The sequence below is a fragment of the Phycodurus eques genome, chromosome 3, assembly GCF_024500275.1.
Source record: "Phycodurus eques isolate BA_2022a chromosome 3, UOR_Pequ_1.1, whole genome shotgun sequence".
Taxonomy (NCBI): Eukaryota; Metazoa; Chordata; class Actinopteri; order Syngnathiformes; family Syngnathidae; genus Phycodurus; species Phycodurus eques.
This window is the reverse complement of record NC_084527.1, coordinates 1,751,405-1,776,005: the sequence shown is the minus strand read 5'-3', so window position 1 is coordinate 1,776,005 and position 24,601 is coordinate 1,751,405. Positions and strand designations below refer to the sequence as shown.

Here is a 24,601-nt window from a genome sequence, read left to right as displayed (position 1 = left end):
TTAGCAACTCGGCCCAGAAGATCACTGGCTGCTGTTTGCGCAGCCTGGAAGACATTGCCAACTCCAGCTACCTCAGCAGAGCTGCCGCCGTTATCAGGGACATAGCTCACGCCAGTGACCATTTGTTTGACCGATTAGGCTGTTCCACAGACGGGGCCGTGAAACTGGAACGATGCCACTTGCGACCCGTCCGGGGTGTAGTCCGCCTTTTTCCTGAATGTAAGTGGGAATGGTCATTTGTCCATATGTTCCCTGTGAGTGGCGACCAGTCCGAGGTGTTCCCCGCCTCAAGTCAACTGGTAGAGGCTCCAAGTACCCACAGCCTGAATGAAGACTCACTTTATTGAAAAAGGTCGGATAAATAAGAATATTTCTCTTGGGAATGAAATATTAACATGAAGAAATAATAACTTCCTGAACTTCATTGTATTGCAGTTGAAGATAAATATAGCTTTTTCGAAAACAAGTTGGTGTTTTTGTGGCAGGATGCTGCATCTACCGCAAGTTGCCGTATTTGTTGTATTTGAATGGACAACCCATTGTTTTGGTGTGTGTCAATGCCGGTTCCAATTTCACCGAGACACAGTGACACTCGCTACTGGAAAATAATCAGGTTCAGAAACCGTAATCCTTATCTATGTGTTCTAAATCAATTGCCATCAGAACACATTGCCCTGAGGATTATAACTGCCTCAAGGTGATTGTATTAATGCATTGTAAGGAATGTAAATTCCTATCTTGAAGCCTTCAAACAACATGACTATATTGAAATATACACAATCACATAATATTCCTCACATGAATATTCATTGAGCAATATCAATAAGTATGTTTTATGAGTTGATGCAACCAATTTATTTATCTCTCTTTATACGTCAAAGTTAGAGGTGGCAAAGGCCAAACAAGAGGCATATGATGACATGTATGGCAGGTTGGACACTAAAGAAGGAGAAAAGGATCTATACAGGCTGGCCAGACAGAGGGATAGAGATGGGAAGGATGCGCAGCAGGTTAGGGTGATTAAGGATAGAGATGGAAATATGTTGACTGGTGCCAGCAGTGTGCTTGCTAGATGGAAAGAATACTTCGAGGAGTTGATGAATGAGGAAAATGATAGAGAAGGGAGAGTACAAGAGGTAAGTGTGGTGGACCAGGAAGTGGCAATGATTAGTAAGGGGGAAGTTAGAAAGGCATTAAAGAGGATGAAAAATGGAAAGGCAGTTGGTCCTGATGACATTGCTGTGGCGGTATGGAAGCATCTAGGAGAGGTGGCTGTGGAGTTTTTGACCAGCTTGTTCAATCTAATTGTAGCGCGTGAGAAGATGCCTGAGGAATGGAGGAAAAGTGTACTGGTGCCCATTTTTAAGAACAAAGGTGATGTGCAGAGCTGTGGCAACTATAGAGGAATAAAGTTGATGAGCCACACAATGAAGTTATGGGAAAGAGTAGTGGAGGCTAGACTCAGGACAGAAGTGAGTATTTGCGAGCAACAGTATGGTTTCATGCCTAGAAAGAGTACCACAGATGCATTATTTGCCTTGAGGATGTTGATGGAAAAGTACAGAGAAGGTCAGAAGGAGCTACATTGTGTCTTTGTAGATCTCGAGAAAGCCTATGACAGAGTACCCAGAGAGGAACTGTGGCACTGCATGCGGAAGTCTGGAGTGGCAGAGAAGTGTTAGAATAATGCAGGACATGTACGAGGGCAGCAGAACAGCGGTGAGGTGTGCTGTAGGTGTGACAGATGAATTTAAGGTGGACGTGGGACTGCATCAGGGATCAGCCCTGAGCCCCTTCCTGTTTGCAGTGGTGATGGATAGGCTGACAGATGAGGTTAGACTGGAATCCCCGTGGACCCTGATGTTTGCAGATGACATTGTGATCTGCAGTGGAAGTAGGGAGCAGGTGGAGGAACAGTTAGAGAGATGGAGGCATGCACTGGAAAGAAGAGGAATGAAGATTAGCCGAAGTAAAACAGAATATATGTGCATGAATGAGAGGGCTGGTGGGGGAAGAATGAGGCTACAGGGAGAAGCGATAGCAAGGGTGGAGGACTTTAAATACTTGGGGTCAACCGTCCAGAGCAATGGTGAGTGTGGTCAGGAAGTGAAGAAACGGGTCAAAGCAGGTTGGAACGGGTGGAGGAAGGTGTCAGGTGCGTTATGTGACAGAAGAGTCTCTGCTAGGATGAATGGCAAAGTTTAGAAAACAGTGGTGAGGCCAGCCATGATGTACGGATTAGAGACAGTGACACTGAAAAGATGACAGGAAGCAGAGCTGGAGGTGGCGGAAATGAAGATGTTGAGGTTCGCTCTTGGAGTGACCAGGTTGGATAAAATTAGAAATGAGCTCATCAGAGGGACAGCCAAGGTTCGATGTTTTGGAGACAAAGTTAGAGAGCGCAGACTTCAATGGTTTGGACACGTCCAGAGGAGAAATAGTGAGTATATTGGAAGAAGGATGATGAGGATGGAGCTGCCAGGCAAGAGAGCTCGAGGAAGACCAAAGAGAAGGTTGATGGATGTCGTGAGGGAAGACATGATGGCAGTTGGTGTTCGAGAGGAGGATGCAGGAGATAGGCTGACATGGAAAAGGATGACGCGCTGTGGCGACCCCTAACGGGACAAGCCGAAAGGAAAAGAAGATACGTCACTGGGGTGTCAGTCAGCGCTGACCTCATCGGAGTTATGGTTTCCCTCAGAGAGCCGTTATGACTGTGACAACCATGTCAAATGTCATCGCCTCATCGTATTATTCCATACACACAAAGGGCACGCAAATATTGACGTATAGAACTATTGTTGAAATTATTGTTCAAACACAAAGTTTGGTTCCGGGCCACAGAGAGATGGACAGATGTTTTACCAACGTGTCTTGACGAGTCGCTGTTTTTATTTCTCACAGTAGAGGAACGGCCATCAAATTCAAGTCATACAAACTTGCTATTCGATAGGATCAATGAGGCTGATGGAGCCCCAAAAAACAAGCAATATCTGTTTATGCCTCTATTATTTACCGCTCGGAGAGTGCATGCTTTTTTCTTGATACCCCTCTTGAGGCTTTTTGCATTATTTGTTTCTAGCGCCTGCTAAGCTGTGTAATGCTTTTAAAAGAGACAGAGGGGAGGGAGGCGAGGCTGGCGTGGTGGTGGTGGTGGTGGTGGTCGGGGGGGGGTGTTCTGGGCAGCCTTTAAGCACTGGTGCAAGTGATAAAGAAGCAAAGATAGAGTTCAAAGACAACATGCCAAAGCAACAAAGAGTTGCGTCTTTCTATAGCGCAAAATTGGCCTGGCCATTCTTTCTGTAAAACAATTTATGGAACAGATGGCTTTGAGTTTGGTCATTTTATCAAGAGACAGCTGCTCTCCTTTTACCAGTTCCCATCTGTTGGTACCTCTTTTAGCCGTAAGCAAAACTTTAGAAGAAAAGTCTTCTTTTTTTCTTGAAGTTCAAAGATGTCCTTGCTGCCTTCTATTTTTTTTTAACTAGGAGTGGAGCAGATAAAGGACCTTTCATCTTGTTCGAAGTACCGGTAGTTAAGCGACCAAAGTATCAGGCGTGCTCAGGAGTGTGAAGTCTTACAATCAACTCGGAGGGTGCAATGACCACACATTTCAGAGTATCCTCCTTCACTGTCGTGCAAAAGCTGAACTGTACAACCGTTGCTCTCCTTCTACCCCACTCCTCTTCCTCTGCAGGTGTCAGAGAGGTGTGACTATGTTTTTGTGAATGGCAAAGAGATGAAGGGCAAAGTGAAGATGGCGGTGAACTTTACCTACGCCTACGTGAGTGCTCAGCTGGAGCTCAATGTGTGGATCCCTCGGCTTCCCCTCCAAATCGAAGTGTCTGATACGGAGCTGAGCCAGATCAAAGGGTGGCGGGTGCCCGTCGTGGCCAGCAGTCCCAGGTAAAGTGCTGCAAGATGCTCCTATCACCTGATATTTGTCGGGTCTTCCCCCTTGAACAAACTTGACGGGTTGTGTCTTATATCTTACTGACTGGACCACATCACCGGAGGCCTCGTCTTAATATTCAAAACCATTTTTGATACATATGCAATACAAAATGACTTAATCATCCAAATTAAGGATTTCCCAGTCATCATTTCAACAGACCTTTTTCAAACTGTCAAAAAAAAAAGAATCGGATTGCAAAAAGGATATCTGACTCTTAAGGGCTCTGTTTTTGTAGACAGCGCATCAGAGGCGGGCCACAAATGCCCACGGACAGCAAGCGCAAACCTTGCTGTGCTGTGCGTGTTTGCCAATTTGGCAGACTGGTTTGTGCCAAACTGGGCGTTGCGGCGTATCGAGGGTGTGTCCTCGAAGATGCGCCCAGCAGAGTGACAACATTGGTGGCAGGAAGTTGGTGTAAACTTACGCCTGCTCAGACTAACCCACTTTTGGTGAATTTGATCAGGCAGACAGATACTGAAGTCCACCAATGTATTTAAGTCCTCAGTCTCATTCTGTATTTAATTCTGCATTCTGTATTTAGTAAGGGTACCCGCACATGTCGTCTGTTTCCACACCAGCTCAGAAAAGTGACAATGCTCCACTCATACACAGAATGCTGCGATTACACATCGTCCTCATCTGCACAGAGATGTCTCGGTCGAGACGGTTATTGTGCCACATTTAAAGGGAACGAGAGGAGCCGTTTTGATTGGCGAAGAATGAAGTCGGCTGTAAACACACCCACGGTGTCGTAGCCCGCCCTCTCTCGGGTCCGCCGGGCTGCCCATCGTCTACGAAATCACCAGCACTGGTCTAAGCCGCTTGCCACGCCGGATTTACGGCGTTCACCAAAATACGGCCCTAAATGTCAAAGTAAAAAGAACTTGATACTGGTGCCTGGTGTCACTCGAATTCAAAAGGCAAAACACGGGGGGGCTACTAACACGCGCTCCACACAGCTGTGAAGTTGCAGATACCCAAAATCTGAAGACCATAAGTGCGATAGAACGTCATTCAAACTCAATTCCTACAAAAACTGAAGAATTTCAGTGTACCGTGATGGAGAAAATAGAAATGACTTAAAAACAACAATGTCCATAGTAAATGCAAAACTCAGAGATCACATAAAATCTTTTTACCAGTATCCCTTAGGTGGATCAGCAATTATCACGTTTTGCATGACAATTGGTGTGAAGCTACACTGTGCAGCCAAAAGCATTTTGTCACTGCGCCAACAGGAGGTGAAGAAAATAGAGTTGGTCACTCATTTTTAGTTCTACTAGCTTCCATTCTTCTGCACTTTTTCTGAGGTTGGAACTCGGAAGTTCCAAATGAGACATTGCTCACGTCTTAACATTTTGGAATGTAGCATCACTACCATTTAAATTTGAATTCTATCTGACACAATAGGTATAACTGAGTCAAAATGATATCGGTGCCTTTTTTTGTTTGTTTTTTGTCTGCGCTTGACCAATTCCAATCAGTTTTACCATCTTCACATCATCCGTGACACTTTTCTATGTTAAATTTGTCTGTGGCTAATTGCTGAAATGTCCTACTCTTGCCTTCCGGTCTTATGTCACATTAATATACATGATAACTGTCTTCTGAGCAAAAACTAGCTTAATTTTTAGACCATAACGATTGGCTTTATTACGGCTGCTATATCTACTGTTGTTAGAATTATACTGTTGCAGGTGTGTACGAAGTAATGATGAGCGGTGTCCCTCGCCACCTTCAGGCCCACCGACACGTCCAGACTGATCCGGGAATGGCTGAGCGGTGCAATACAGCGTGTCATTACGGCCGGATTAAGGTGGCCTGTCATTGCAACCTCTCAGCCGTCAGCTGGCCAGAACATCATTAAAGGTGTATCGAGGTCAGATGGCTCCCCGGGGTTCTCATCGCCGGCAGCATCTGCCAACACCTCGACTCCAAAGCTGATGAATTACATCAATTGATGGAAACTAGAAGCTTATACTTGCTGTAAATACTTTTGAAAAAAAGTTGAACTTGGAGTCACCAGTGTGCTAATTGCTTGTGCCGCCCTCTAGTGACAAAAGTAGAAGACTGGCAACCAGTCCAAGGTGTACCCCGCCTCTCGCCCCAAGTCAGCTGGGATCGGCTCCAGCTCACCCGCGACCATAATGAGGCCGAGCGCTATAGGAAGCGGACGCATGGATGAAAGTAAAGGACTCCCCGAGGTGTGCTGGATGACTTTATCAGGACGGACAGCCGGGCTGGCTTGTAATTGTTGATGCCAACATAACTGCTTGTTTTCTTTGTCCTTTGCCTGTCTTTGTTTATCAGGGGGTAACAGACATGACCTTTTAAAGTAGCACTCTGTCACTTGGAGAGAAAGGCCACTGGTCCATTTTTCACAAGCCTAGGAGGAAGTGAGCCAAAGAGCGCCGATACTAATTTGAGGCAACTTCTTCTATCAGCATGGCTGGCAAAGTTGCAGCTGCACTAAAGGAAAATAAGTGTTAGTCGGATTTTTTGCAAAAGCTCTCCTCTCTGTTTATGACTGGCACTGCGTGTATGCCGCACCCCTTCCCTCCATAATCCTTGTCAAAATGGAGACAAGATAAGCCCTCACAGAAGACAAACTTGTGTAGGCATAACTCTTCTTTAAAAAAAAAAAAAAAAAAAACTATATTGAGCTCCTTTTGCTTCCTTCATACCATTAAGATTATCTGTATCTTGTGGTTTTCTATTTTAGATCTTGTCTTTTTATTTCTTCAGAAAAAACATAGTTACATTTTAATCAAATTCAATTCAAACAAAATGTGCCTCACTGGAATAACAATTGCCAAATAGAGACGCCGTCGAGTGTATCTAAACATCTTTCATTCCACATGCCCTTCATCATATTATTGTAGCATCGAAAATAAAATACAAGATGTCAAAATAATTACAGTGTGCAAATTGAATTACAGAACAAAAACATGACCTGCACATTAATATGTAACCTATCCTCTGAAGTCAAAAGTGAAAAATGGCTGCTCTCTGGACCAGTTTGGTCTTCTATTTGAGTATTATTTCGTTTAAATTGAAAATGGCAAATTGTTTCCCCCTTTGTTGACTCGTGATAATGTTGACAGAATAAATGGATCTAAGTTAATCACAACTAATGACAATACAGTTTGTTTAAAAATATGCAAATTTGAATTTAGCTCGCCGGTGTGGTAAATCAGTGCGGGGAAAAAACAACAACATTGCAGTTGAAAAACAAACGTGATCTAATGAGAAGAGAAAAACAAACTCTAGCCCTGCCTCAGAAATTAGGAACAGTATTCCTTTTTCTTGAGGAAAAAGACATAAAAGTCATGGGTAGGGGAGTTAGCGTTCATGAATATGCAAAGACATTTGTCATGCCTTGCCTGCTGAGAGACAAACAGATCTGCTATTCTAAGCTAAAGCAACAAGCATCTCTAATTCAGTGTTAGAAATTGCAACCCTGAGACAAGTTTGAAGTGTTTTTGCAGAGAGGAAACAGCTGCTCTGCAAACCAATTTACTGCACCAACACCTGCCCTCCACGGCAGAGGACCATGCATTTCGTCTTTTGCTCTATATTCCACTGATAGTTTCATTGATACTGCAGTGTGAATCACAATTCATGGCATAGTCATTTCTTGTTTTTTGCCTGAAAAGGTAATCAGCCTTGCAACTCCCACTGCAGGCAGCTTTGGGAACATCTGCTCAAACATGAGGTAAAATTGACTCATGTTTGAGCGTTTGCTAAATTTGAAAGCACATGATCTCAACACTATGCCAAAATTAAATTACAAAGTGTGACTTGTACAGTCTCTAAACTGGGTCACTTGTTGCTCTGGAGCCTAAGCGGATGCAAAACGATTCCTACTCTCGATCATCCATGCATGTAAAACGATTCCAGCCAGCGTAGGTTTTAAGTCTTAAACTCAAAATCTCACAAAGGTCCTCAGAGCGGATATTAACACACAAAAAAAGCCAGTTTAGGCCATCGTATCTAGTTGTTTTCCCCACTTTATCATAATGTCAGTGTCGATAAAGGATGAAATAATTATATCACAAAAAGCGGTGGGAGGATTTGACCTCGTAAATGAATGACAAAGCAGTTTTGTGATTACAACGATCCACAAATGACTGAAGATCTGTGACAGCCGCTGTCCTCCCCCATCCTTCTTTTATCGATGGAAAAATCAAGGCCCGAAAATCAAAGGATAAATGTCAGTGAAGCTCAGAGGAGGTGAAGGAGAGATGCTGAGGAAGAACAATTATATGCGCTCTGCATTGATGCTGCCACTGTTTTGAAAACATTTCCTGATCTTCATCATCCTGGTGTTAGTTTGCTTACTTTGTGCCTGAACATTTGTCAGATGTCGTTAAAACGTATCTCATTTCCTTCTGCTCCCTCCACAGTATCAAACACGATAACATTTTTGAATGTCACGACCATGTTAATGGCCAAGTGAAATTTTAATCCCGTTGGCACGTCAATGTTCGCACCCAACTGAGGGCAATGCCTTGCCCAAGTAGAATCTCGCTAAACCCGCTATCCCGACTTCAGATTCCGAGTCTTCTTTTGTAATTGCCAGGTCCACGCGTGACAGTGGGGATGATGATGATGAAGAAAGACGAGGACGAGGCTGTACCCTGCAGTACCAGCACGCCGTGGTCAGAGTCCTGACGCATTTCGTGGCCGAATCTGCCGATGCCAGGAGCCAGAGCAGCTACATGTTGGGCACCGATTGGCAGGTGGACATCACAGAGTTGGTGTGGGAATTTGTCAAGGTGGACAACCCTCAGATCGCAAAGCTACTGGACAGACGGATACTTGTGGGACGTGGCCTAGGAATGACCACCATCCAGGTAGGTCATTTGGGAGCATTAAATCATAATTCTCATTTTTATCAAATAAAAATACACACTGGCATATTCATATGCAAAATGGTGGGGTACTCCACACTAGGAAGGTTTCATATCAGTAATTCTACTTTCTCATGGCACTAACTGGCAAAGTTGGTTACACTTCACATCTGTATTGTTTGACTATTGTCCTGTGCTGTGCTGTGCTCAAGAGAGGGACACGTCCATGCAATCTGTCCTCCCGCTAGTTATTAATAATTGCTTCCTTGCTCACAGCACAAGTGTGAGTACGTCCTGAATGTCTGATGCTTGTTTTTTCACTTCACATTTATCGTCGAACGGTAATGGACTACAACACATTAGCAGTCCCGTTATGTCCTGTTATTGGCTATTGTCTATGTGACTCATCATGTCACGTTAAAAGTGACATCATTTTCGTTAGCTTGGAGGAAAGACGCACGAATGAACAGAATTGCTTAGATTTATATATTTGTGGTGACATCTCATGTTTGTGCAACCACATAAAAAAAAAACACTGCCATACACCAGTCGCACTAGCAATGTTTTTTTTAATTTAATTATTTTTTTTTTTGGCAAAGGGCTGTGCTGTCCACAACAGCGAGATCTGACAAAAATACAGTCAGACAATAGACAGATTTGTCAAAACTGCTTCGAGAGAACATCAGGAGGTCTGGTGGTTTAAATTATTTATAGTGTGAACAAAAACTGAACTAGGACATTCTTTACAAACCCATCAACAAGAAAGGGAATTACAGTTGGAAAAAGCTTACATTAAGGGTGCGTTCAGAGCGCGCTCTGCTACACTTCGGACCGTTCGGCAACTCAGAGCGTTGTTGGACTGTGCTGTTTGGTTATTCAGAGTGCCAGACGAGAATGGAAACAGTTCAAGCAAGATGCGAGCTGACGAGGGATTTGAACAACCTTGTTCAAATTGGATACAGCCCCAAATAACGGTCATTTGTAAATTCAAAGAAGGGGAGCACACTCTGCAACAATCGCTCTCTCAGAGAAGACTTACGGCGTCAGATTGCACTCCCGAACGCACCCTAAGACAAGCTGCGGTTGATGTGGGGGGAAAAAAAGTGATTTGTATTCTTTCTATTCAATTCCCATTGTTGTTGGAAGTAGCAAATCATTTGCGCAATCAATGGACTGCACTGTGTCTAGCGCCTCCCTTCGGTTACCACACGAGCGGTAATATGCATGACCGCACATCTCGTGACCAAAGCCAAAGAACTGGCTCACAGACTCTCGAAGGGGTAGTTGTGACGTTAACTGCAGTCACCAGCAGGGGGTGATATTGCCTAAAATGGAGAATGCTGGAGATAGTTGAACTATTCTGTTTAAGGCTCCCTCCCGTATTTTACCAAACCAACCTTTTCAAGTATTTGGGATGTATTATTGTCTCTAGCCCTGCGATTGGCTGGCGACCAGTTCAGGGTGTACCCCGCCTCTCGCCCGAAGATAGCTGGGATAGGCTCCAGCACGCCCGCGACGAACCGGGTGAGGAGAAGCGGTGTAGAAAATGGATGGATATTGTCTCTATGGTGCCTCAGTAAACATGTGAAATATGAATTCAAATGGTCCACGCATTCCTGAGATGCAGACGTTCTTCTGCCGAGAGGCCTGAAATTAGCTCATTGGAATTTCCCGAGCTTATCTACGTCACTCGCGAAGATGTCCGCCGACCTCTCCGCTCCCGAGCCGGCGCTGTTGACGTAACAAACACGTGTGCTGTCACGAGACGGGGGCAACCAATCAGAGGAAAGGGGGCGGTCTTAGCCAAATATGGACAAAGCGGATACACAATTGGGTCAAACAGAAGTAGCTGTCAGAGGGGCCTTTTCTGGACACTCGTATGACAAAACCAAGTTTTTTTTTTTTTTTTTTTATGAAAGTGACACTTTTCTACCAAGTCCATGTTAGAGAGTCACTCTACGGAGGTCTAAATATCCAAAATACAGGACCTGTAATTCTTATTTCACAAACGCAATGTTAACCAGAATACCGTGTTTTGATTAGCGATGGCACATGCGGTATAGTACAGCATATTCTTGCAACAAAAACAAATGTGGGTATACTTCCCCTTCAAGTGAACTGCTCTGTACTACATTGCATCCTCAATGTATTTATTACAACCCCAATTCCAATGAAGTTGGGCCATTGTGTGAAATACAGTGATTTTGCAAATCATGTTCAACCTATATTTAATTGAATACACTACAAAGACATGTATTTAATGTTCAAACTGATAAACTTGATTGTTTTTAGCAAGTAATCATTAACTTAGAATTTTATGGCTGCAACACGTTCCAAAAAAGCTGGGACGGGTGGCAAAAAAGACTGAGAAAGTTGAGGAATGCTCATCCAACACCTGTTTGGAACATCCCACAGGTGAACAGGCTCATTGGGAACAGGCGGGTGCCGTAATTGGGTAGAAAAGGAGCTTCCCTGAATTGCTCAGTCATTCACAAGCAAAGATGGGGTGAGGTTCACCTCTTTGGGAACAAGTGCATGAGAAAATAGTCCAACAGTTTAAGGACAATGTTCCTCAACATGCAATTGCAAGGAATCGAGGGATTTCATCATCTACGGTCCATAATATCATCCAAAGGTTCAGAGAATCTGGAGAAATCACTGCATGGAAGCGGCAAGGCCCAAAACCAAGATTGAATGCCCGTGACCTTCGATCCCTCAGGCGGCACTGCATCAAAAACCAAAAAATCAGTGTGTAAAGGATATCACCACATGGGCTCAGGAACACTTCAGAAAACCAATGTCACTAAATACAGTTCGGCGATACGTCCGTAAGTGCAACTTGAAACTCTACTATGCAAAGCACTAGCCATTTATCAACAACACCCATAAACGCCGCCGACTTCTCTGGGCCCGAGCTCATCTAGGATGGACCGATGCAAAGTGGAAAAGTGTTCTGTCGTCCGACGAGTGCACATTTCAAATTGTTTTTGGAAATTGTGGATGTCGTGTCCTCTGGGCCAAAGAGGAAAAGAACCATCCGTACTGTTATGGACGCAAAGTTCAAAAGCCAGGATCTGTGATGGTATGGGGCTGTGTTAGTGCCAATGGCATGGGTAACTTACACATCTGTGAAGACACCATTCATGCTGAAAGGTACATACAGGTTTTGGAGAAACATATGCTGCCATCCAAGCGACGTCTTTTTCATGGACGCCCCTGCTTATGTCAGCAAGACAATGCCAAACCACATTCTGCACGTGTTAGAACAGCGTGGCTTCGTAGTAAAAGAGTGCGGTACTAGAATGGCCTGCCTGCAGTCCAGACCTGTCTCCCATTGAAAATGTGTGGCGCATTATGAAGCGTAAAAGACGACAACGGAGACCCCGGACTCTTGAACAGCTGCAGCTGTACATCAAGCGAGAATGGGAAAGAATTCCCCCTACAAAGCTTCATCAATTAGTGTCCTCAGTTCCCAAACGTTTATTGAATGTTGTTAAAAGAAAAGGTGATGTAACACAGTGGTAAACATGACCCCGTCCCAGCTTTTTGGGAACGTGTTGCAGCCATCAAATTCTAAGTTCATGATTATTTGCTAAAAACAATCAAGTTTATCAGTTTGAACATGAAATATCTTGTCTTTGTCGTGTATTCAATTAAATATAGGTTGCACATGATTTGCAAATCATTGTATTCTGTTTTTATTTCTGTTTAACACAACGTCCCAACTTCATCGGAATTGGGTCTGTACAGTTTTTCTTGGGGTAGTTGGACTTGTGCAGACTGATGCAATTTTTACCATATTGATGGTAACTGTGTCACATCTCCAAATCAAACGTACATGAGAGGACTCTGCTTCCTCGTTTGTGAAATTTGTTCTACTTTAGACAAAGCAAACACAAATGAGCATGATGAGTTGACGCCAGGGATTGCCTGTGTCATACGCCTCAGACTGACAGACGAGCAGTCTTTCATGTGAATGTGTGTGGAGGAAATAAAGGGAACACTTTAGTCACACAACATTCATTATAAACAAAGTGTGACTGCCTGTCTCTGGTTTGGGGTTAAAGTGTGTCTCTTCTCTGGATTACAAGTATGAATCAAAGAAATTGATTCCTACCTGCAGGAGGTTCTGGGGGTCGGACGGCAGCCAAGCAGAGTTGTTGTTTGATCTATGCAGCTTGAAAGAACCGATGGAATAAAAAGTAGTTTTGGGGTATCATTTTGGATTTTGCACCGAGCCATTTATATGAGATGAAACACTTGGAGAGACGTTTTCTTAAATCACCCGTAACTCACACTAATCTGGTGTTTTCAAGCCGGAGACATTTTCGCAGCTAAGTGCTCATTGACGTGATGCTGTTGCCTTCCATTGCAAGGAATCACATGTCAATCAAAAAGCGGCTTATTTCTGTTGGGATTTTCTGTCGAAGTTTTTCTTTGTGTTGCTTTAGTTGTTCTCACTGATGATTTCTCCAGACGAAGACCTCCCCAAGCCACAATGTCTGCAACAGGAAATGAAAAAGATTTGATGAAGAGACTGTAGCGTAACTTGAGACTCTACTTTCCAAGGGAACTTTTATGATATATCGCAAAAAACATTCTCTGTCTCGTGGTAGGTGCTCTCTCCTCTGTCAGACTCGATCCTGGCAGAGAGGACCATCACGGTGGTGGATGACAAAGTGACCATCACAGAGTTGGGGGTCCAGTTGGTCACAGGGCTCTCCATGAGCCTGGAACTCAGTCCAGGCAGCAACAGAGCCATCGTCGCTACCACCACCGCCCAAGAGGTTCTGCAGAGCCCCAAACAGGTCAGAACTGAACTTTGCAATACAATGGCCAGAGAATGCTTGTGCAATTTTTTTATTTTCATGCTGAAAGGTGATATTGCTTGTCAGCTTTGGCTTTCTTGCAAGGTTTTGGGCCAAAATGTACTGCCATTTAAAATGTGTCAGTTTCACCAAAGCAAAACAAACAAAAACATAATGCTTCAAAGTGGGAATACTTTAGGGTTTTTCTGGTAACGGACAGTGTTTCTTTCGTAACAAAGAAAAAACCCAGTCTCCTAAAAGCATGTGAACAATGTTGAACTTATGGCCACTATCCCCAAAATATATCTCACCCTCCAACCTGGCAATAAGTCAAAAAGACATTGTATAAAATCAAGTCTCATTTTAAAGCTCATTTTTTCCCCCCTTAGCAGTTAAAAGCAAATCTTTTACTCCGAAAATAATTTGTGGTTCGAATTTAACAGAACGAAGCAATTATTTAAACACTTCGCTTAATTAAGAGTGAATCACAGTTCTTCTTCTACTTTTCCTTTGGGCTCGTCCCATTAGGGGTCGCCACACTGTGTCATCCTTTTCCATGTCAGCCTATCTCCTGCATCCTCCTCTCCAACACCAACTGCCCTCATGTCTTCCCTCACAACATCCATCAACCTTCTCTTTGGTCTTCCTCGAGCTCTCTTGCCTGGCAGCTCCATCCTCATCATCCTTCTACCAATATGCTCACGATTTCTCCTCTGGACGTGTCCAAACCATCCAAGGCTGGTCTCTCTAACTTTGTCTCCATAACATCGAACCTTGGCCGTCCCTCCGATGAGCTCATTTCTAATTTTATCCAACCCGGTCACTCCGAGAGCGAACCTCAACATCTTCATTTCCGCCCCCTCCAGCTCTGCTTCCTGTTGTCTCTTCACTGCCACTGTCTCTAATCCGTCCATCATGGCTGGCCTCACCACTGTCTTCTAAACTTTGCCCTTCATCCTAGCAGAGACTCTTCTGTCACATAACACACCTGACACCTTCCTCCACCCGTTCCAACCTGCTTGGACCCGTTTCTTCACTTCCTGACCACACCCACCATTGCTCTGGACGGTGTACCCCAAATATTTCAAGTCCTCCACCCTTGCTATCTCTTCTACCTGTAGCCTCACTCTTCCCCCACCACCCCTCTCATTCATGCACATATATTTTGTCTTACTTCGGCTAATCTTCATTCCTCTGCTTTCCAGTGCATGCCTCCATCTTTCTAACTGTTCCTCCACCTGCTCTGTGCTTTCACTGCAGATCACAATGTCATCTGCAAACATCATGGTCCACAGGAATTCCAGTCTAATCTCATCGGTCAGCCTATCCATCACCACAGCAAACAGGAAGGGGCTCAGGGCTGATCCCTGATGCAGTCCCACCTCCACCTTAAATTCGACTGTCACACCTACAGCACACCTCACCGCTGTTCTGCTGCCCTCGTACATGTTCTGTATTATTCTAACATACTTCACTGCCACTCCAGACTTCCGCATGCAAGTACCACAGTTCCTCTCTGGGTACTCTGTTGTAGGCTTTCTCTAGATCTACATAGACACAATATAGCTCCTTCTGACCTTCTCTGTACTCTTCGACATTCTTAGCCAACTTTTCTTTCAAAGTAAAAAAAAAGTACAAAGTAACCCCAACTCCATTTCTCCACCTGGTCTCCTGGACACACAATATATCAACCTTTCTCCTAATCATCATTTCAACCAACTCCCGAGATTTTCCTGTCCCAAGAAGAAGTCCCAACATTCAAAGTCCCCATATTCAGTGCCCCCCATAGGGCTGCATTTACAGTTATTATGACCATTATGAGAATGTCAAGGCAGGACGTGATCAGGCTGCAAGCAACAAGAGTGTGGCGACATTCATGGAGAAAAGTTGTAATGGGCTTGCAATACATAAAGATCCCATTATAAACTAGTGCACATTTTACTGTTCACTAGTGCAAAAAAAGGCAGTCGCTGAGCTATAGAGGTGTGAAAAAATATGAAGAGACAAGTGATCCTTCATCATAGCCCTGACAAGTGCACCGAGCGCACACTGTGCACGTGAATTGTTGCCCGTTATGCTGCAAGCTGTTTTTTTCCGGGATAGCAAGAAAATGAAAGGAGGAGTCTTTCGGATTGATTGCCTGTCGTCAACGTTGAAACGGGTCTGCCTCGATGGGAGTCGTCTGTGCAAGATCGCAATACGCACATCCAATTTGAGGGATCACAAAATCATTGAATGAAGACAAAGATGATGTGAAGTGAGATTTTGTTTTTCTCTCTTATGCATGGTTATCTGTCAATATGTGCGACAGACTGGCGACAAATCCAGTAGTCTCGCTTTCGCGGATGGATGGATGGGTGGGTGGATGGATGGATGATGTTTTCAATTAGAGTTCCAGTGACTTATAGATTCACTTCAACAATGTTAGAATGAGTGTGCAAAATGGCTTTTATCCTAAAATAACAAAGTAAAATCACACATAATTAACATAAGTATATGACATTGTATACAGTAAATAATAACATTAAAAGTAATGCTTCCCTGCCAGTGTCAGTCCAAACTAAGCAATATTATCTTTTCAAAGGGCCTTTTTGAAACAGATTATTTATTGGATGTCTTTAAATGCAAACTCTTTATCAGGCAAGTAAACCATACTTGAAACTTAACAGAATGGTGATAATAATACAAAAAAAGAAAGTCAACAAAGTAAGCACATTTCTTTATATATTTATAATTGTCATGAACATACATGCATGCACACAAAATTTGTTCTCTGCATTTAACCCATCAGAGTGAACACATACACACTCAATGTGCTTTACGTGATTAAAAGCATTTAAAAACAAAGACAAAAAAACAGCTTATAAACATTTCAAAGAGATTAAAAAAATAAAAGTACACTTAAAATATAGTTTAAAAGTGGAAATGCTCTAAAAAGCATTGGAAAAAAGAAGCGTTTCTAACCTGGACTTAAAAACATTCTCACTTGGGCCTGACGTAACTTCTGTTGGCAACTTCTTCCATTTGTGTGCTGCATACTAGCTAAATGCTGCTTCACCATCTTTGCTTTGGACTCTGTGCTCCACTATTTGACCCGAGTCTGTCGATCTCTGAGCCCTACTGGGTTTATATTCCATAAGCAGTTCATTCATGTATTCAGGACCTAAACTGTTTAGTGATTTATAGACCAGTAGCAGAACGTTAACATCTATTCTAAAGCTGACTGGAAGCCAGTGTAAATACTTTAGAATTGGAGTAGTATGCGCTGACCTCTTTGGTCTTTAATGCTCTTTTTGGGGAGTCCAGACAGAAGACCATTACAATAGTCAAGTCTACTTGAGATAAAAGCATGAACGACAAATAAATATCTGAAAATGTTGTGGAAATTGAGCACAAATGCCCTGTTCCTGGTTCAAAATGTTGACTATTGGTGAAATGTTGATGAACATCATTCCCGATGACATTTTATAAATGTTTTCAAACAGTCAATGGTTGTTGCAAATGTGCATGTGCTGTCTATTTGTTTGTTCCACACGTGCCTAACCCGCTTGAGTCAAGACCTGACAGTGAGAGTGTGACTGAATAAGTTTCCTTGGGCGGCTAATAGAAGCAGTGGCTTAATCTGAGTGCATGCAATTGCAACAGCACAGTCTCTGTACCCAAATATGATTTCTATCCCCAACGTGGCCCTCAAATCATATTTTGCTTCCCCTTCTCATTTCCCCGAGCTGGCGTCATTGTGGCCGCTTTGATCTCTCCGTCAAACCTCGACTCTTAACTGCTACTTCATGTTTCTTGCCACTCGGTGCCTTCAGTTCAGAGAAAATGGAAAGATCACATCACCATGTGCAAAGTCTTCTGGTTTGATGTCTAAATGAAAGTGATGAGAAGCAGTGACTTCAATTACTATTGTTTTGCCTGTTGTTTCCACACAACAGTGTCATACCCAAATCATAAGTTACTGTTTGGTTACCACAATATGTTTTTGTTGAACTAAGAAAACAGTTGTGTGGAACTAATAAAATGTGAATAAAATCAACACAGTCAATGTCAGAGTTCCCGTGGTCATGAAAGTTATGGAAATTCAAAATGCCTTGCATTAATGTATTTTAATGTATTTGTTTTGGATTTCGTGATTGTTTTGTGTACCACTAAAGGAAGCCCATGTAAGAGACTTTAAGACTCATTGCTTTAATTAAACCTGAAAGTGTCATGCCTGTGTTAGGGCTAAATAATGCTGAACATGTTATTAAAACATTGAAAAGTAATGTTGTGCCCCAGTTTGTGAACTGAAGCTGGTAGTTGTATTTTGGCACCACAATGTGTTACGTTGTCTCTCTTCACTGTTGTGTTGGTGTTTTCACAGGAGGCCTTGATCAGCGCCTGGTTGCAGTTCAGCGACGGCTCCGTGGCTCCTTTAGACCTGTACAACTCGGACTTGTTCGTCCTGACGGCCACGTCCTTGGATGAGGACGTGGTGACGGTGCAGCAGAACCCGTCGTGGAAATGGCCCGCCATTGTGACAGAGGCGGAGGGCCAAGGCCTGCTGCTCAGGGTGGAAATGAGCGTTTGTGAGATTTGCCAGAAATTCAAGCGGCGTAGTATCCTGGCAACGGGCAACTGTAATGTCAAGGTGAAGTTCGGTTACGCTGACAGCTCCAGGGGAGGCAGCAATGACTACGGCACCGATGGCGAGGAAATGGAGAACAGAGGAAGGCCGCCCTCAGCCGACAGGATGGGGCTCGACAGCAGCTACTACGGCAGCTCGATATCGGACTTGGAGCAAGGGGTGTCGAATGGGGCCACCACCACTGGAAGCGCAATCACGCGCAGACCCAACGGGGATAAACTCTCTGGCGAAGGGAGAGAGAGTATGCCGATCGACTTTGCCGACTTTCCCGCTCAAGTGGACCTGCCCCGTGGGCGCAACATGGAAGATGACCTCGTACAGACTGCCCGTGGTCTCACCGATCTGGAGATTGGCATGTACGCCCTCCTGGGGGTCTTCTGCCTTGCTATCCTGGTGTTTCTTATCAACTGCATCTCCTACACGCTGAAATACCGCCACAAAGAGCTGTCCGTCGAGGGCCAAGAGAACATGAACCACGCCCACGACTGGGTGTGGCTGGGAAACGAGGTGGAGCCGCTGGAGAGCGAAATCAGCTTGTCGCCCCAGCAGGAGGAGCAGACCTCCATGATAGACTCGAGCAGCGGGCCGGAGGAAGGCGGCCGCTTGTTGAACGGAGGCTCGGCCCAGAAGAACGTTCAGAGCCAAGTGCACCGGGCGGCCGACACGGGCTGCCCGGCCAAGCACGGCAAGGGAGAATCGCCGACCACAAAGAGGAAGCGGGTGCAGTTCACCACATTCACCGTCACGCCCGCACACGCCGGCTGCGCGACTGTTAGCACGCTGACCCGATGCCACAAGCAGGACATCAAGTGGGTGTGTCAGGACGTGGCTCTCGGAGACGCCAAGGAGTTACGCAATTACATGGAAAGGTTAAATGACAGCACTTCAAAGGAGGGGGCGTAATACGCTGACGCACTCGTAACAACTCACCCTTTTGCCTTTCAGGGGAAAGTGGCTCAAAACATTTGCTGGAGAATCATATCCAACCTGCCAAAGGCTCAATGTCACTTTGCCACAAATGTCACGTGACACATGAGAAATACGTCATTGAATGAGGACTTGGTGGAATCTTCGATTTTGTTTCGTTCATCAGTCTTTGTTTGATTATCACAGGATTAGTAACTTTCCCAGTAAGGATCTGCTGCCGATAAACCTGTGTAATTCAAATGGCATGTAGAATTGAAAAGAAACGATAGATGTTCAGAATGTTTATGATGCATATTAAACCGTTTTGGAGCGCTTTGTAACACTTTGGTTGTTGGTTTCTAAGGAAAAAGAAAGGCCAAACGAAATGTGTGCATGTAATTGGAAGGAAATGGGCACAATGGCCAAGCGTGCAACCTCATACAAAGTACTGTATTGTTTCTCTGTATATTGTATTTTCATAACATTTAAGGAATATACAACTATGTCAAGAGTGTGTATCAGCTTTTATTGACTTGAGGGTCTTCAAACATCTCATTCGTCTGGGGAACTGTTGTTGTTTTGCAAGCACAGGGTTTGACCAAATTACACATCAATCCTCATGTTAAGAGTATTTTATGGGACGCAATTTAGCCACACGGCAAGCGCTTTAGATCTTTATTGCTGACCAGCGAAGGAAAACTGTGGCCATTAAAGCAAATCAGTCCTCACAGGACAGCGATCGCATTGAAGGGCTTTTAAATGGCGGGACAACATGGTAATGTGACATTTCTTATGCTGCCCCTGAGTTTTGTGAGCTTTGAAAATACCAATTAAGGTCTTGTTAACCTCTGCCGTAGCTGCCGGGAGAGCATCCAGATGGACAAAGTGGGGGGCGGTCGCAAGCTTTCGCGTGAACGGAAAAGAGGTATAATTACAAGCAAGGATGGACAGGGTTTTTTTTCATAATTGCACAAATAATAATCATCTTTCAAAATGTCCCAAACAAAGGCAGCCGCCTGAAAAAAAAAAACATTTTCTCACTGAATGTTATTATTATCACAGTGGTGTCGACTTTTTTATTTTGTTGTTCCTGCGTGTGTGTTATTATTTTCCATCAAGCGAAGAAATGCTCCCATTATGTTAACTGTTGCTGCGGTGCGGCTCAGATTGTCAATCAGCAACACTCACGATATTATAATTTGGGTGAAATACTTCAACAGCCACTAGCTTGAGTACAATTGGGAATGTCAAATGCACACACACAAACGGACTTGTGAGAAAGTTTTGTGGCCTCTTTTGCACTTGCTTAATTAGTTCAAGCAGCTTGTCGGCTCTCACTTATCTCCTTCAGTTCTTGCAATTGTTCCAAAAACAGTACATGGAGCAATTGAAGCAATATTTCAATGCAATAAATATGCTAAAAAGTCTATTTGAGTGTTAAACCACCATAAAAGATATCAGACGACCACGAGAATATCAGCTGCAGTTCTGCTCACTCACTCTTTCCCCCCCTCCCTCCATTTCAAATCCCTCTTGTGTTGTGTATTTTGGCGTGTGCATGGCGTCACAGTGTTCCGATCGCGAGGGCCCACTGGAGGATTCCAGGCAGGCACGAAAGTAGCATCCATGAGGAGATCGTGCCGTGTTGTGGCTGCGACGCTCAGCCGGCAGACTGTGAAGGGCGACGGGAGGTGTGGGAGGATTGAAGTGTCGGCCACAAGGGGCATGATGGATGTGGGGGGGGGGGCCACTTGCTGCGACCAGCACCGGTGGCTTTAACGTCTTCACATAAGAATAAAGCATTCTGACGTCTTTACCCCCTCGAGTTCCGCTTTCAAATATACCACTGGAGAATAACGATTCCATTTTTGGAGGCTGGAAAGTGAGCCCTTGGTCATCTCCCCGAAGCCTCAATCTTAAATGGACTTTGAATTCAATTAATGATGTGAGCACAACAAGCTCTCACTAATTCTTGGCAGTTCTCCCTGTGGTCTGTGTTTGCAATTTCCAAATGATTGACCGCCTGATTCGTTTTTACCTCCAGAGCCATTTTTGAAATCAGCGCAATGCAGTTTCTGTGTAACTACAAATTCGATCGATCGATCGATTGATTCAATTTTCTATGCCGCTTATCCTCATTAGGGTCAGCCCTGGACGGGATGTCAGCCAATCACAGATCACCTCTATATGTACCTAAGTACAATTTACAGTCGTCAATCCACCTAAACGGCGTTTTTGAAATGTGCTTTTTGAAACAAAATTGCACACGAGCGGAGGTGAGATCATGCAAACTGTGCAAAGCAAGGCCCAGATCTGAACCTTCAACCTCAAAACTTCGAGGCGAACGTGCTGCCAGTCGGTCGCCACGCCGTTGATTGATTACAACGGACCACCGCGCGCTCGCGGTTCGACACCCAAGGATCCTATAGATGTTTTTGTTTTTTCTTTTATGTTCGGAAGCAACCCCTAAAACGCTTATTCAAGATTTTTGGGTTTTTAAATTCCGATGCAATTATAATGGGTGTCAATTAGCCACGGATTTTCGCTATTCGCGGCCCGGTCCGGTTCCCATTCCCCCGCGAATAGCGGCGGTCCACTGTATTCCGAAATATTATCTTCAGCCCTGCAACATCTGTTTAAATAAGCCCAAGATTTCTGCAGCATGCTCTTTGGTTTTGAGAGCCTCTAAATTAAATAATAGATATACAGTAACTGGTTCGGTGTACTCTGGTAAAGTGTCATTCTTAGATTGTCATTTGTTTCTCTTATGTGAAACAAAGACTAAAAACAAAAAATCTGCCTGAAATTTGTTTGAAGGTAAAAACATTTTTTGACAAAAATATTTAGAAGTGCATTCTGTGAAAACAGCTTCAGTGAGTGCTACTGACTCCAAGAGATTCATTTCATTTCAGACCGAAATGATCGCACAGCAATGAGGAACAGTGTGGAATTTAGCTTTTTGGACTCAAATAAAGACCTACGACGCAGACGAAACATCTGAAATGCATTTAATTATATGGCTAAGCAAGACTGAATTGAATAAGACAGTCTTATCCGAAAAAGATTCCGATGTACCGTAGCATCAGACAAGGAAAACACTTCAAATGAATAGCAAACTTTTCCTGCTGACTAGTTGAAACATGCAACTGTCGTCACTACGAAGATATATCAGGCCTGACTCAAAAAGCCAAAGGCAAAAACACAATTGCATTTGCTGTCCAAATCCTTCTCGCAGCCGAGGCCGGAACCCCATCCACCATGTCGCAATCAGGCCTGCAGTACGGTCGGGCTGCGTGCGTGGACCAACATATCACCCAAAACAAATCAGGGTGATTTGCTGCCTGCTGGAACACAACAGAATGTCAGAGGGCTACCAAGAGTCACCTGGCACGAATGTGGTAAGAGGATGAGATGTATTTATCCTGATACCTGTACCTTCTTATGCAAATCAAGCTCTGCTGTGAAAATTGTGCAGTAAAACTGGACCTGCAAAATATTTTTCCACATGAACGCGTACTGTAAAATGCATTCGCCTGCCACGTCCTTCCGTGATGAGCATACCGCTTGTCCTCAACAGGGTCGCGGGTGAGCTGCAGCAGACTTTGGGCGAGAGGCGGGGTACGTAAAGGCCCATATTCTCCTGTTCACACACGTCCCGTTTAGCGCGCCTGGGCTTGCAAACTTTTTCGACGTGCGGTGTGGATGTGTACTGCGATTGGCTGGCAACCAGTTCAGGGTGTACCCCGCCTCCCGCCCGATGATAGCTGGGATGGGCTACAGCGCGCCCGCGACCCGCGAGAGAAGGGCGAAAGAAATTGGATGGATGGATGATAGAGTGGATGTGTAGTCGGTCAGTCACGACGTGTGGACCGTTCAGGCAAAACACTTTGAAGAAGAGCTTGTTATTATTTTATTATTTATATATATATATATATATATATATATATATATATATATTTGTCCTGTATGAAATGACCGACTGGTTAGAGCGTCTGCCTCACAGTACTGAGGACCGGGGTTCAATCCCCGGTCCCGCCTGTGTGGAGTTTGCATGTTCTCCCCGTGCCTGCGTGGGTTTTCTCCAGGCACTCCGCTTTCCTCCCACATCCCAAAAACATGCGTGCTAGGTTAATTGACAACCCTAAATTGCCCGTAGGTGTGGATGTGAGTGCGAATGGTTGTTTGTTCCTTTGTGCCCTGCGATTGGCTGGCAACCGGTTCAGGGTGTACCCCGCCTCCTGCCCGATGATAGCTGGAATAGGCTCAGAAAACGGATGGATGGATGAAATAAATCCAATAAAAAAAGAAAACAAAAAGGAGCAAAAATCGAATATTCAGTATAAACGTACCCTATCCAGCAGTGCTTATTGCATGAAAACTTTCTTTCCTCAGTGTTTGTAACAATTTACAACGGACACTACATTTTCATTTGCAAATTCTGTCAAATCGTATCACATCTTCATTGGAGTGAATTGTGTCATTATTTCACCGGGAGTTGCTCCACGCATATCTTAAACGTCGTACGAGAGGTGTATCGCTTTGGCCTTTGTTTTGGAGATGCATAGCCGTAATCTGGATGTGCTCTTATGCAATCTGAAGCAACAAAAGTAACACGTTTGTATGATGAAGGAAACCCTCCAAAGTTTATTTTCCATTTTCAGGATAATTCTCTGACCAGTCACAGAAATGCCTCTAGGACGCAGATGAACAAAGACAGCTCTGATAAGATAATTAGGCCTCTTTAAATGCAAGCGATTACCACACATAATGGTGACGTCCGCTCGGCTATATTCTTAAACATTGCGTCTGCAGTAGTTTATCTTAATTATCGTGCTGCCGGTACCCACTAATCCCCCAATTACTGAACGACCGTTGTCAGCAGCATCTGCCGTCGCTCGTTAGGCAGGTGAGAGTCAGTAATATAATTAAAAGCGTATATAGCGCATGATGTCAGTGTGTCACATGCCCCATGAATGTCATCTAGAGTACAAATGTTGAGTTCACACATGTACTAAGAATAACTGAAGTGATGTGATATGCCTGCGCAATTCTGCCTGTATGACCGCATCAATGTGCCCGATATTCCTCTCAACACGAAAAACACTTTGTCACACTCGAGTCGTGAGCCTGAGGCATTGGTGTGACTTTCAAACATCAGGCCGTCTGCTCACTCACAGCTACTGATTGACCATATCATTTAAACGGGAAACGGTCCACTCCGAGCCTTGTCACTTGGAGGCTTTTCGCATTCAAGTACGATGACTCATTTATTTCAATTTGTATCTGACCAAATCAGGAAGTAATAGTTTTCATTCTTGAGTCAAGCATAAAGTGAGGCTTGATACAAATTTGTGTGCCATGCTTTTATCTCAAGTAGACTTGACTATTGTAATGGTCTTCTGACTGGACTCCCCAAAAAGAGCAGTAAACAGCTGCAGCTCATTCAGAA

General features: G+C 44.2%; 1 protein-coding gene across 1 annotated transcript in view; it reads left to right on the top strand.

Annotated features, from left to right (window-relative positions):
• si:dkeyp-14d3.1 (transmembrane protein 132C) overlaps positions 1–19,783 on the top strand; it is a 127,936-nt gene extending 108,153 nt beyond the window's left edge. The window contains exons 6-10 of the mRNA XM_061671368.1: positions 3,698–3,906; positions 8,538–8,811; positions 13,425–13,616; positions 17,983–19,115; positions 19,192–19,783. Coding sequence (XP_061527352.1) covers positions 3,698–3,906; positions 8,538–8,811; positions 13,425–13,616; positions 17,983–19,115; positions 19,192–19,282 — 1,899 coding nt within the window. The 3' untranslated portion in view covers positions 19,283–19,783. The remainder of the gene's footprint in view (positions 1–3,697; positions 3,907–8,537; positions 8,812–13,424; positions 13,617–17,982; positions 19,116–19,191) is intronic.
• The last annotated feature ends 4,818 nt before the right edge of the window (positions 19,784–24,601 follow it).